The sequence below is a fragment of the Micrasema longulum genome, unplaced genomic scaffold (genome assembly GCF_059751315.1).
Source record: "Micrasema longulum isolate JH-2025_06_02 unplaced genomic scaffold, ASM5975131v1 h1tg001427l, whole genome shotgun sequence".
Lineage (NCBI taxonomy): Eukaryota > Metazoa > Arthropoda > Insecta > Trichoptera > Brachycentridae > Micrasema > Micrasema longulum.
Window position 1 is genome coordinate 160,172 of NW_028278613.1, and position 15,503 is coordinate 175,674.

Consider the following 15,503-nt stretch of genomic DNA (forward strand, 5'->3'; position numbering starts at 1 on the left):
AAGGGTTTATAAATATATTTCAAATAAAAAATATTAATATTTTTACGGTACTTTTGATTGATTAAAATCCTAAGTTATACATAAAAAGAACACTTTTTAGGATCCCTGGCCAAATTAAATTGATAGTTCGCGGTATCGCAATATTACTGACAATCAGTCCAACTTTGTATACAATAGTGCCGAGACAACCCGGTTCAAAACATCCTTGGAAGGGAGTAGCAAACAATTCGCCAGTCATTAGGCCAAGTGTTACCAATTAGCTATTTTATAGATGAATATTGTGATTGTTTAGACTATTAGAGAGAAAAATAAATACTAAAGCAGATTTTATGAAATACAGAGGGTATTTAGTCAATTATATACCACAGTGTGTCCAATGCTTATATTAAAGTTCATTATTATAGTTCATAGATAATATTTAGCTTAGAAAAACAACAAACTAACTTGTATCTCGTCGACGGAAATCCATCACCGCGTAAGACGAATTTGACCACATTTCGGTTCTGTATATCAGAGGTTTAGAATCCTATGTCGCCTTGTGAGTTCCCTGACATTTCATGATCAGATCGAAACAGTTTGTAGTAATTTGTCGAAGATGTTAGGATTCATTTTGCGTATTGCCAGGGTTTTTGGTAATACACGAGTACTGAGAATTCTTTATAACTCGTTGGTGCGAAGTAGACTCAAGAGTGGCTCGATGATTTGGGGACCGTGTGAGTTTAAGTACTCGCTTATGGTGGACGGTTCAGAAGAAATTTCTTCAGTTTCTCTACATGAGGGAGTGCGGATATTATCCATGGCTTTATCCCCCTGAGTTCCTCCAGGGTATGCTCGGTTACGACAGTTTGAAGACTAGAAGGAATGTGTATTTAACTACACATTTCTTTGGATTGTTGCGCAGTATTATTGACGACCCTGAAATTATGCGGAGTATTAGCTTTTATGTTGCGGACCATAGACAGCGTTAACATAGACTGTTCCATATTCCAATATACTGGACCAACCTGCCAATGGTAATGCCTGTTGGAAGGGCTATCTATATATTGAATAATATTACTTTGGACGTTGACATTTTTCACGTCTCTCAGTGTGGTTTTCGTTACAAAATGCCCTCACTTTTTAACATAATGTTCTCAAGATATTATGTATACCTACGTGCTATTTTTATATATACCTACCTAATTTTAATGACTTTTTATTTTTATTATTTCTATATGTATGAATCAAGATACTTTATTTTGTAATGTACATATACATGAATAAATAAAATTGAAAAAATGATTCCAAAATTGAATTAAATGGTTTTTTCAGCAGAAGCAAAAGGCAATCTCCATGACCGAATTAAATTTTTATTGTTAATTTCATATTATTTTTTAAAAATTTATTTATTTACTTTGATTAAGAATTAGCTTAATTTTCAATTTAAATCCGATGACTGCAATTATAAATACCAGGTCTAAAATAATATTAGTAGTTTTTAATGCCTAGCACGTTATTGGGTTGTAGCACCAGATAGAGAAAAGAAATTTATCTGTAATCCAGCAAAAACTGATTAAGTCAAAGTCAAAAATGCTGCTTAGGATCCTAAGCTTCTGACGTACAGAATTATGTATGTATTTTGTTTGTTTTTACTAGCAATGTTAGAATATATTTACCTCCGAATGGCGGTGATGGATTACTGTCGACGTTCTACCAATGTACAATTGTGTAATAACTATCGAATGCTTTAACCATTACAATGACATCTTTAAAACTGGTCAGTTTATTATAAAAGTCAATTTAATGCATTATCATTTTCCTATCCTTTCCTAGACATTTTTGTCGCATGGAAAGTAAGGTGATCACTCTTAGGCTTCAGTACCAGTATAGAAACATGAAATATTGCAGAGTAGAGCCAAGCCACCTTTTTAATCAATATCTCATGTTGACCTTCCCAGGAATCGAACGCGGGACTTTAAGCATGGTAGGCGAATGCTCAATTTCCTTATTCAGGATTTTTACCTGAGCTGCCATCGAGTCAAAAACACTCGTCAGGAATTCTGGTTCTATTACACACACAGCACTGTATTATTAACTCATTCACCGCGGAGCTCACATACGTCCGGGAGCGCCTATGACAGCACTGCTACGCGGTGCTCACAGCATATGTGAGTAATTTTTAATTGAAAAAGCTATTTCAATCAAGTATAGAGGTAATAAATTCATGCTCACTAATGAAAGTGTTTAAATTAATAAATAAAATACATCAATTTTGAAGGCGGGGAGTGGGTTAATCCAACATGACACAGAAATTTTGTAGAGAAAAATGCTTTTATAATAAACACCAATTATGAAGATGCCGAAAAAATGGCAAATTATAATTTCCACTTTGTATAATTTTTATTGCAACAAATACTTTATAATCGTTTTAATTTTGTGATATTTTAATGGAATCTCTGTGTGGTTTTATGAATTACCATACTATTATTTTAAGTATTTTAATAGATTATAGTTCTCAAAATGTAACATGATTAGAATAACAGTTGTCAGAAAAAGTGACACCATAACTTTGTAGTAACGTCAAAGGATTTATTCATATTGACACACGAAAAATCATTTGTATCTGGCGTGTGAATTTGTTTTTTTGTACAATTCTTGAAACATAAATCAACATTAATATATAATATCAGCTTTAAAACTAAAAGAAAACTAAAATAAACCTAATTATTAACGACGTTTTTACAAGGTTACATCATTTTGCAAAAACGTTAGAAATGTGACAAATTGATTAATGTAATTTCATCGAATAAAAAATAATTAATTTGATGTTGTTCATGAAAAAAGTATAAATGTCTCATTTTTTGGTGAATAGTTGTGTTTAAGACACTATAATAAGCTTGTTTTTGCGTTTTATATCAATTTTTGGAAACAGAGTTTCATGATTGCATGAAATAACTGATAAAATCAATTTGATCACTGATCAGTAATTTCCCATCACTAATGAAATTAGTTTGACAGCTGTGATTCTAATCATGCTATATTTTAAGGACTATAGTCATTTTATATTTGTTTAATGAACATATCAAGCCATGATCGCCAAAAGAAAGAAGAACACCTTTTCCTATCAATTAACAAGGAATACATTTTGAGAATCAAACTTCGTTTGGCTATTTATTTTATTGATATCAATCAAATGAGGGCATTAGAATCAAACTTAGGCATCTCCATTGAAGGAGTTACCGAGATATTTGTGAGAAAATTTGAAAAAAGAATTGTGAGATTTGTAATTATGCTTCACCAACTCAATGGAGAATGCTTAGTTTGCGGTGTCAAGTAGTATAGTTGAATTCTGTTTTTGCAAGATTTAGAGACGGTTTTAAATTACGCTATTATTTAGGTAGGTAGGTTTTTATGTTGAGTTTATTTTGGCATCAATAACTAATTTTCGGCTTGTAGTGAAGATTTCTAAGTTTGCTTTAAATACCTTCAAATATTGCTCCTAGGTGATCATGGCTCGATATGAGCTCATTGCTTGTGAAGTGAACTGATATTTTAAAGGCGAAGTGAACTCATTGCATAATCCAAAAACCTTTTTCTCGATTATTTAAGTACAAAGCACCCATTCGAATTAAAATTATCATAACAGTTTAGTTAATAAAATGGCGGCCTCGTGGTGTAGTTGTCAGCGCGTTTGCCTGTCATGCAAGAGGTCTCGGGTTCGATTTCCGACACAATTGACATGCTGAATGTATACAGGTGTTTTTACACTAGAATATTTCATAGTCCCTGGAGCGTAAGACTGATCATCTTACCTTCATGTAATAAAAATGATCAAGATACACTGCGATTGGTGTACAAATGCAGTGGCATATGCACTATTAGGTGCGGAAAGGGAATGATGATGAAAAAAATGGCAAAAAGCCGAGAGTTAAAACTTTGAATACAAAAGTTTGACCACTTTGCACAAATGTCGAGATCCGTGGACTGTGTAAGGCTGAGACATGCATTATCGACAGAGTCAAGTCTTTGTCATTTTTAGAGTTTAGAGAGAGTGTTGCTATGGTAGTAAAAATAATAGATAAAAATGTATTTCCATACACTTAACATAAACCCCGCTTATCATCGTTTTATGAGTCTTGACCATGTGTAGTAAACATCCTTCCAAAAAACTGACATTTGCAGTTCCATGGGTTTCAAAAGCAGGCAAAAAACGTTTTTAAATTGTGTTTTTTTATTTAAATAATACATATTTTAGACATTTGAAGTGCACGAAATGTATATCTATCCATTTATTTTGTGAAGGTATAAAAACATATTTAAAATTGGTTTCTTCATTTCTTGTACATCCGAAACAGAAAATCATCTCTACTAAAAATTTCTGAAAATGGCTACTGTCCCACTTTGATACTAAGATCCTCAACAGATTCAATGGTAAAAAGACGGGTGACACAGTTCAATGAAGGTCGCGATGATGAGCACGACGACAAATGACGGGTATGACGGGTGAAATGAACATAGGCAAAACTGGGATCACAGCGCTGCCATGGCAAGAAATACAAACGGAACTTTTTAGATCTACCTCGTATCTAGTAATTATCTGTTAATATCCAAAACATAGTAATTTGTAGCTATGGGTCCAAGGTTTGTTACATTTTTACCAAAGCATTTATTAATATTTAACATTTTTAATAGTCATAAAATACAATATGTACATTTATAAAATCACAAACTTAAGAAAGATATAATGACGTAAAGTAAATACAAAGTGGGACCCAAAAGAAACGGGAATTTCGTTATAACTTCTTTATTTTTTAATATTTTTACACCAAATTTTGATCACCTTTAAAGTATTCTCCCTTGACCGCAACACATCTCTGCAAAAGATCCTTCCAAAGTTCAAAACATTTTTTAAATTCACTTATCGGGATGTTCTTTAGGCCTTCCAGCGATTTCTGTTTTACCTCCTCTACAGTGGCAAAACATTTTCCTCTCATGTCCCTTTTGAGTCTGGGGAACAAAAATAAATCACAGGGGGCTAGATCTCTGAGTAGGGGGGGGTGAACAATTGGTGTCAGTAAAATGATCGGTCTTACGCTTCAGGTGCCAGTCCAGGAACCATGAAATATTCTCATGTGAAAACACATTCGTAAATAAATATTTCATGTCAACCGTGTCAGGAATCAAACCTGAGACCTCTTGCATGGTAGGGAAACGTGTTGATCACTACAGCACGATGCCGACTTTAGTCTACACTCGGTGAAATGAAATGCTAATTATTAAACTCTTGTATTATGCCAGTACTCCTATTTAGGTGCAAATTCTGACACCAAAACTCAAAACTTCTTAGTTTTTAGAGCAAGTGTTTGAGGAGAATATTGAATATAAGATGGTTCGATTTTATTATGAACATTAAATTATTTTGAGGATGCAGCGGTGAACTTGGCTCAACACATATTGTTTCTTTTTCATATCCACGGGCTCCCGCCGTCTCGGAAGCCCGTCGATGACGATCGTTCGTCTTTATCGCAGAACTAAGGGACACGGGATCGACGTGAGAGGAGGTGAGAGTTCTGAATAGTAATAGGGTCTTCTGGAGTGATACAGATATGTTGGTGTTCACATGCTCCGCTCAAGAGCAAATCTTGTATTTCTGTAATAAATTATAATTAAGGTTTTACCAAGAATTTTTACTGACAAACTAAAAGATTATTACATCAACCATTTATTAATTGAAAAACAAAATACTTATGAAGAGAGACATAGTTTAATATATTAAAATGAAATCACTTTGTTTTTATGTACCATCTTTATTTTTATAATTTGACAACCAACTAGTTTCGGCCTTCTTCAGGGTTATTTACAAACTAACAAAACATATATAAATTTTTCACAGTGAGGCTTGAGTGAGCGTGGCTACGGGAGTAGAGAAGAGAGGCAGTTTGTGTGTGGATTTAGGGAGAGGGAACATATTTAAAATAGGACTATTACAAGGATTTATTTGATTATTAATTATATTTAAATTTTTATTTACAGCCTTTCTAATCTCCAATATTTCAAAATAATCAAGTGCATATCCTTTTTTGTTTGTATGTAAAATTTCAATGCCATCTTCAAAGTTGAATGAGTGACTATTTGTTAGGATATGTTCAGCAAACTCGGAAAAATTATTGTTTTTAAGACATCTCATATGTTCTTTAACTCTTTTAAAAGAATTTTATGTTTTTCCTATATAAAATGACAGGCAGCCACATTCTTATAAATCAAACAAATCTTAGTAATGATCCTATTTTAAATATGTTCCCTCTCCCTAAATCCACACACAAACCCCCTCTCCTCTCTACTTCCGTAGCCACGCCCACTCTACCCTCACTGTGAAAATATTCTATTTGTTGTGTTAGTTTGTAATTAAACCTGAAGAAGGCATAGTATTGCCGAAACTAGTTGGTTGTCAAATTATAAAAATATAAGTGGTTCATAAAAACAAAGTGATTTTATTTTAATATATTAAATAAAAATATTTCACAAAGTAAATGCTTCAAGCATTAAAAATATAGAGACATAGTTATTTAAATGTTTTCTAGAATTTTATAGATATATAAATCAAAACTAATTAAGAGTACAATTGTTATATTATTTATTCTCCTTATTTTAAAACCCGCATTACAAACATTAAAAGGAAGATTTCAAAAATTGTTAGTCTCAAACTTTGTATTCCTGTTGACATACATCATAGCGATTTCGATAACATTATTTATTGTGTCCGTGACTGTGTTAAGATTTTTAAATTGTCTAAAACACTGTGCCAAATGCTGTTATTGATTCAGATGAAAATCGATTTATTACATTACAAATAAATACACTTCAGGGCATTTTGTTTTAATGTGTTTTATTTAACGAGCACTTGAAGAGATCAATAAAGAAAAAAAAATATTGCAACAGAGAGGGAAAACATTATTGCGAAGAGAATGTGGAAGTCTAGGCATTTACAGGGCTTATGACCTGCCATTGGCTGGTTTAAGTGGTCACTTTACACACTGTGTGACATTCACGTGTTTAAACATCCACATTTCCTCAACTCTTCCATCTCTTGACTTTTGTGAAGTAAAGGAGCTGAAACCTTTATCACGTGGGTAAGATTCATCCGGCTGAACCAAATCACCTACTAGGCAACGCCTGAAAACAATTTTCCAATTTTTATACTTCTTCTTTTACCAGGTAGTTAGTTCAACAATGTTTGAGTATGTTCAAATGCTTGCTGACTGAATGGATTTCCTCCCTAGGGAGTTATTCATATTTAAATTTATTGCAACAGAGAGGGAAAACATTATTGAGAAGGGAATATGGAAGTCTAGGCGCTTACAGGGCTTATGACCTGTCATTGGCTGGTTGCAATAAATTTACTATTTAATTTAAACTACAGATGCCTATCAATAGTCTAGCTTTTCTAGAATGAGTTTTCCGTGGTTTTCTCTTCATTGAGCAAAAAATGAGAAGTTCCCTCCTTTTCCCAACACTACTCAGATAAAGATAGCCAGGAAAATAAATCAACCTCAGGATTCAAATCAGAATTCCTCAGAATTGGGTTGTGGTCCCGTGGCTAGTGTAGCGGACTCACGGATCAGAGGTCCGAGGTTCGAATCCCACTCTACCCCAACTTGATTTCCATTTTCTAATAGTGAGTTATTTACAACTCGTTGAAAATTTTCACCGAAATTGAAATATTTGTGTAAATTCTAAGAACGCAAATATTTCCTTTACATAATTTTTTTTTTATATATTATACTACCGCCATAAGCAAAAGGGCACTTATTAATATTTATCAACTTTATGCAAATTTAAAAACACTTCATAATAAGTAAAAACACAGTATGTCAATTGCTTCTAAAGCTCAAAACCTGTGTCTCGTCGATGTCAGGGCCTCTATGCTAGCAAGACGCTTCTTTCAGTGCAGTGACAAAGTGAAGAAAACCATCTTTACATCGTATTTGACGTCCATGTATACAGCGGAACTAAGGAACAATTTTACGCAAGTAGCGTGGAATAAATTGAGGGCCTAGGTACTGCAGTGCCTCCGAAATGAAATGTTTATAGCTGGACGGGTAAACACCTTCGCTGCCCTACTTCGCCAAAGAGCCTGGAGCCTATGGGAACAAGGCAGGAAAGCTCTCTTCTCAACAGCGCGCTTCTTCAAGCCACTGCAGGGTGGATCCATTCACCACTGTTCGAGCGATGGCAGGATATGCTGAGACTACCATAAGTGCTTCAACTATTTTTTTTAAAGATTATTTTGTTTTATATGGTATTCGAAAGCCGTTTTCAGAAAGATTGCACAAGTCTGGATTTTGTCTAACGAAAGAGACCATTGCAGGAGACTGCTGCGAGATATTGCGTAGATTTATATACTATTAAGCGTGTGGTCTGGATGTTTATTGAAATATACGTATGTTTATGTAATATTTAATTTTTATTTTTGCTATTATTTAATTATGTACGTGATTCCACTTTCCATTATGTTGTATCCCAACTCAACACAGGGCCCATGGCCTCATAGAGTTTGGGATACGTTATTATTATATTTTTTTGTAGTATGTGTGTATTTGTATGAATAAATAAATAAATTGGCTCTGGACTATGTAGCCATTTTACTGGATTATAAAAATATTTTTATTACATATATCTACATCGAGTTTTTGCTTATGGATCTTTAGATATTGTTGTTTAAAAATTTTAAAAAAACATAACATCGTTTTATAAAACTTGCCTGAAAAGGAGGCAGGTATATCCTACAAATAAAAAGACATTTGTATAAAACACCATTATTTTATTGTAGGATTCAATATTGCTTTATATTACATAAAATTACAATTTTTTTTATATAGTATCTGTCTGGCAGATAAATAATTAATCTTGAAAAAAAAGTACAAATTAATGCATCAGAAGAAGTTTCAAAAATATTTCAAATTCAATAACCTTGAGTTATAAAACTTCACCAAATAACCAACAGTTGCCATCCACGGGAAATGGCTGGATAATGTGAAAGTGCCCAAATTTTAACTAGTAATACAACTTGCGAAAATTGTGGAGATCACCAACATTACACAAAACGGTGTGTTGAGTCTCTTAAATCAGCAAATACATAGATCCTCAACCCGCAGGGAGCCACCGGCCCGAAATAAAAATATGCTACAGCTCCGATGACGGGAGTCACCTGCCTGAGCGAATTGTCTTGTAAAAAGCGCAATAACTTTCTTATTACAATATTTTGAGTTTGTCCAAATATTTGCAGACTGGATGAATTTCGCCTCCTAGGGAGTCATTAAGATAAACAAATTACAACAGGGATGGAGACCATTTTAGAGAAGGAATACGGAAGTCTAGGCATTTACAGGGTTTATGATCTGTCATTGGCTGGTTTAGGTGGCCACTTTACACACTGTGTAACATTCACAATTTGCCTATGTTTAATCATCCGTATTTCTTCAATTCCTCCATCCGTTGATTTTAGTTAAGTTAAAGAGTTGAAACCTTTATTGTAGCGAAGATATTTATCTGATTTAATTATTTCACATACTAGGCAACGCCTGAATTTTTTTTAAAATTTTTAAACTTCATGTACCAGTTGGTTTTATTACAATATTTTGAGTTTGTCCAAATGTTCGTAGACAAAAGACTGGATTTCACTAACTCACTGGGTCATTAAGATTAACAAATTATAACAGGGGTGGAGAACATTTTAAAGTAGGTAATATGGAAGTCTAGGCATTTACAGGGCTTATGATCTATCATTGGCTCTTTAACTTCATTAAAATCAACAGATGGAAGAAATATGGATGTTCAAACATAGGCAAAATGGTGAATGTTCCAGTGTTTAAAGCCAATGACAGGTCATAAGCACTGTAAATGCCTAGACTTCTATATTCCCTTCTCTAAAATATTCTCCATCCCTATTAACTTTCTAGTAATTTGTTGACTTCCTTATTGTTTGACATAAAATGACACTGGCTACTTTTTTTTTGGAGAAAAAATAAACCTTTCTCATAAATAAAAAAAAAATAAATAATAGATTAAACAGATTTAAATGTCAAAATACAGAACAAAATAAATCAAGTTTTTACAACTGTCATTCGATGTTTGAAATTTGGCTTGTCTGTTGCGTAATCTTTTTGACCTTGAGGTGATTTTCACAAAAATGGCACTATATGAATTATCCAAACATTATTATTATAAGATGGAACGTCACACTTCTTAGCCAAGAGAGAGGAAAGTGGGTCAAAGCACTGTGCAGCTTGCAGTGACAGAAAAATAAAGAAGAAGTGGAATGGACAACTAGACTTGGCAATTTACTCCAGTCTGAAACTACCCTGCTGGAAAGGAAGTTTTTCTTGGGATTGAGGTGGAATTGGGGACGACAGAGCTTCCAATTAAGACCCCGTAAATTTGTGTTGGGATTTGATTGATACTTCTCACGCAGGGGGCAGTCATAGTAATTATTAAGTTTCTTATAAGTTTCTATCAAGTCCCCTCTCTTCCGTCGTTCTTCCAATGATGTAAGTCCTAGTGCTTTTAATCTACTGTGGTAAGGCATCTTTTTGAGTAATTTGGGGATTTTTGTAGCACATCTTGATTGTCTTTTAAAAAATACCGCATGGGGAAAAAATAGAGTCCAAAGGGTCAAATGTGAAATTAATGGAATGCCGTAATAATTCCTTCACCTCGAGTCTGTTGTCTATCAATTAGATTTGTTTAATTAAAAATATAATTCGTCATGTGCACCATATTTATGATAATCAAGTCATTTTCGTAGCTAAATTTGGTTCCTTGTCTAAGAGGATAATGAATCCAAAACCGCATGTTTTCGACTGAAAAGGAAGACCATGTCGAATCAAACAAACATTTCCTAATTAAATAAAGACGTTTTGAACACACAACATTACACTGTATCTCAAACTCCTGACTGGATCGGAGACCTAAGACCAATCATTTGAATTTGTCGGTGAGTGTAACAGCGGCATATCGATGGTAAGACAGCTGATAAATCGGCGAGGCTGGAAGACAGCCCCAATGAGCCCAGACTCCCACTGCGGGTTGCCCAAATGTGCTCCGCATAACGAACCCCAGTCGTGGGTCCAAAAGCATAGTACAGTAAAACCGTGATATAGCGAAAAATGACGTATATTGAAAAGAAATTGAAATTTACTCCCTAAAACCAATTTAAAAACAAAATTCCGTTAATAGGTATAACAAAATCATTTTTGTCCCGTACGAAAAAATGCCAATATATTTACGTAAATTTATAACGAAATAAAAAAGGTGTTAAAAGATGGAAACATAATTTCGCACTTTCAAAGCCGCGCCGCCGCTGCATCTGCCGTATGCAAACGGTTTTCTGGCCTTTTCGGCGGCGCGCGGCAGTCTGACGGCACCCAGAACTGTCAAAGTGCGTGTCCAGTGTATGTATGTAAGCGCGTGTGAAGGAAAAGCTCCGAACCTCTCCATTTACTGCCGAGTACGTCAGTTCGTCTGTTTTGTTTTTTGAAGCCGCGCAACATTTTTTGCGACGGCGCGTAGCACATACATACCGAGTATGATTTTTTTTCGTTATATGAGGGAATTGGTTATTACGAATTTTAATTTTTTGGCCCCTTGGATTTCAATATATTGCGGTTCTTTAAAGAACCTGGTCAACACCATACAAAAGAACTCGGTAGTTCAGAAAGGGGTACAGGCAAAGGTTTGCTATCCACCTAAACTGAAACCATGTGAGAGTTATCACTAGAGCTGCAGATACTAGAATGAATATCTCTGAAACTTATAGATGATGAAGCACCTAAACGCATTATATGTGAATATAATGCTTTATACAAAAGAGACCGATATTCAGGGGACCACTGGGAATGTGAGAGCGTTCGCCTCCTACCAAATAGCCCGGTCCTTTAAGGGCTCGGGCCTGGAGGAGATTTAGCCATACATATGAAAGCACTCACCTTCATTCAGTAGCCCGGCTCTCTAAAGACCTAGGCTTGGACGGTGATGATTAATTTACGGAGACCCGTCACAATAGATACACACGTTACAGTGACGTTAGGATTTTTTAGCACTGACCACCATTTACAAGAATAGAAAGAAGACCGATCATCTTATCTTCATTTAATAAATGCTCGAGAATTGTATGCACACTATGTGTGGATTCGGGGAAAAAAATAGATTCCTAGCAAGATATTTACCAAAACAGAAAAATAGCATCCCTGGTGATTTTTTCAGCTGTCCACAGCATGCAAACCACTAAAAATTATAAAAGACGAAGAAATTACGTAATAATTTTTATGTTAGCAGTATGACATTGGTACCTTATAATTGAATTACAGTAGACGCTCTCTTAACCGGCCTCTTTTCGAGGAATGTGTGGCTTTTTCCTATACATATTTTTTACAGTTTGTGAAATGTTAATTTTTAATGTGTGAGTTTCTAATACAGCATAAAAGTTCTGTTTTCTTAGTGTTTTGAAAAAATTATGTTTTTTCTCTTCCTTGCAGGTTTTTTAATGTGTTTTTCACTGGCTTCTCTTTAACCGGCTTTTTCGCTATCCGGCCCTGGGTCGGTCCCGTCAAGGCCGGTTAGGAGAGCGTCTACTGTAATTACAACCAAAGTAATTTGACCCAACCCGAATGATATTTTAAGACTTTTTCTTGCATCTTTTTAAAATAACTTTATGAACAGACGGTTTAGCATTTTGTTTGACGATTTCATAACTATGATCTGGCACTATTTTTCTTTTAGTCTTAGCGTTTTTCTTATTCTTCGCATTTTCCACTGGCAAAGAATCATAAATTATTTCAATTTCCTCAAATTCCTCTTCACCGAATTCTTCATTCAGAATGCAATCGTCATTCTCACTCTCGCTGTCAATTAGCAGAGGTTTGATCTGTTTATTTCTCAAAAATTTTCTGCGATCTAACTTAGTTTTTTCGTGCATTCGCAAATGAGACTGCAAATACCTGTTCAGTTTGAATTTCATGGTGCAAATCGGACAGGTGAATGGAAAATTATCAAAATCACGGGGTCTAATTTCGCTGTTCGGAGACTTCGTCACAGCGTGCTTATTGGAGTTCTTTTCGTGCGTTCGTAAGTGCGACTGCAGATGTCCGCTTTGTTTGAACTTCATGAGGCAAATGGTGCATTCGTGCTTGCGTTCTCCCGTGTGCGTCCGCATATGCATTTGCAGATGGCCGCTCTGCTTGAAAGACTTCTTACAGATGATGCACAAATAGTCCTTTTCTCCCGTGTGCGTTTTGATGTGGCTCTTTAAATGAATGTTTTGTTTGAATCCTTTGCTGCAAATCGTGCAGATAAATTTGCGTTCGTCCGTGTGGACGCGCTTGTGGTTCAGCAAATGGCCGCTCTGTTTGAATTTTTTGTTGCAGACGTCGCAGGAATACCGCTTCTCGCCGGTGTGCGTGACTTGATGCGTTTTCAAATGCCCGATCTGGGCGAACGATTTGTTGCAGAGGGAACATCGGAATTCGCGGTGGTTAAGATGCGACGAGTTTACGTGAGACTTTAATTGCGCTTGCGTCTTGAAGACTTTGGGACAGAACTTGCATTGTTTGCCGACATTTTCTTCGCCGGGGGTATGAGTGGGATCGGAAGGATCTAGCAAATGACTGGCTTTGTGTTTGATGAGCCGTTTGAGCTTGCGATACTGCGCTCCGCAAGACAAGCAGCAATATCTCTCCTGATTGGTCGTAGTGTTAACTAGAGTCATGTAGTAATCAGGCTTTGAAGAAAATGGATCGTACTTCTTGACGAGCTTCTCCGAGACAGACATATCGTCCCAATGATCGTCTTCTGCGATGGATGAGCCATCGCTCTCCGATTCTTCGGGATCAACTTCACGGTGAGATAGAGATTGAGATAGAGGATCGGTTTCCACTTCTATGTTGTAGAAGATCTGATGCTGAAATGGTTCTTCCGACATATTTTCTGTAATGAATTCCACTTTAACGTTTTCATCCATCTTACTTCATGAGTCAAAGTTTACTCTGGAAGCTAGAAAAATAAAGACAAAAAAATTTTTTGAATCCTAATATTTGGGTAAATTATAAGATTTCAAATACTCAAGTAGTTAATTTTTTTCCATTCGCTCTCCGTGTCCAAACCAACGCAGAGCTCCTTTTTTGATTTTGTCGATAATGCCTTTCTTAGCCATACATAATGTACAGATCTCGCATTTGTACATCTATCGTAAATAGTTTTACCACACAATCGCCTGAGAGATCGCATTTTGACAGCATTCAGCCTAATTTCATCCCTGTTTTTCCAAGTCCATACTTCGCTCCCATACATCAAAGTAGGACCAGGACTCTATTGTGAACTGCTAATTTTGCCTCTTGCAACATACAATATTTGCCAAGGTTGATTTAAGTGGTTCACTCTGTTCCCGGCACTTACCCTCCTTTCAATATCTTTCTCAGTCATTCCATCTCTAGTAAATGAACTTCCCAGATACACGAATTCCTCTACCTGTTTTCCCTCGGTTGCAACAAATTAAGATCTAAATAACTTTCTAGGGAGGAAATCCAGCATGTCTACAAACATTTGGACATACTCAAAGCGTTGTTGAAGCTGCATTAAGTTTACCAATGCAGTATCCTATGCACCACTGTGGTGGAATGGGAAATGATAATGAATTTTGATACCGCCTATCTTGCGAGTCTATTCTGAACCAATATACTAAACTATTTCACGGACTTTAGACTACCAAACGAAATAGTTAGCCATCACAAAAAACCGATGATTAGATCTTTCACAAAAATTGGTACATAATACGCAAGATTTTTTATAGCATATTTGTTGGGAGTGGTGCTAATATGTTGTTGAATTTTATTCGTTCTCAGCTTAAATAACAAAAATAACACTATACCAAATAATCGAATTATACAAATTGTGTGCCAAATATTTTAAATAATGAGACAATAATACAGATGATAAACACTTACAACATTTCAAATTAGCAAGTGATATTGTTGAACAAATAATAACTTAAAATAAATTATGAATGATTACAATCCGACGTATCTGACAGCAGTAGAACAATATGGCGGAAATGTCGCGTCTTCTTTTACTAAATCATTTTTTTATGGCTGTTGAATGCAGGAACATTCTTGCCAGTGGTAAGGCATTTGAAAATTAAATAGTACTTACCCACATTAAGACGAAACGCGGTATGACTTTTCTAATTGGAAATGTATTTTCGTATTTTCTCCCTGGATTATTACTTTAGAGCAGTGTTTTTTTTACACACTATAGATATTTACATGTGCTTATGGTTTTTAGAAAAATTAAATTGTTTTTCATGAAAACTAGAACCATTAAAAAACTTTAAAAGCGCACAGTTTTATTTGTCGTCTTCAGACGTACAGAAAACAAATCATATATTATTAAACTAACTAACTAACCATCACGCCATTTCCCCAGAGGGGTAGGCAGAGAGGATAGAACGCCACACCACTCTGTCCTGGCACACT

The 15,503-nt window shown here is 35.2% G+C and overlaps 1 protein-coding gene across 1 annotated transcript; it reads right to left on the bottom strand.

Annotated features, from left to right (window-relative positions):
* Positions 1-6,408: 6,408 nt before the first annotated feature.
* Positions 6,409-15,107, bottom strand: LOC148275437 (uncharacterized). Its single transcript, XM_088235713.1, has 2 exons — positions 14,976-15,107; positions 6,409-14,025 (listed from the first exon to the last, which is right to left on the bottom strand). The coding sequence occupies exon 2, from the start codon at positions 13,991-13,993 to the stop codon at positions 12,653-12,655; it is 1,341 nt and encodes a 446-aa protein (XP_088091839.1). The 5' UTR covers positions 13,994-14,025; positions 14,976-15,107; the 3' UTR covers positions 6,409-12,652.
* Between the last annotated feature and the right edge of the window lie 396 nt (positions 15,108-15,503).

Coding starts and splice junctions, on each gene's coding strand:
- LOC148275437 (XM_088235713.1), bottom strand. CDS start 13,993: ATGGATGAAAACGTTAAAGTGGAATTCATTACAGAAAATATGTCGGAA.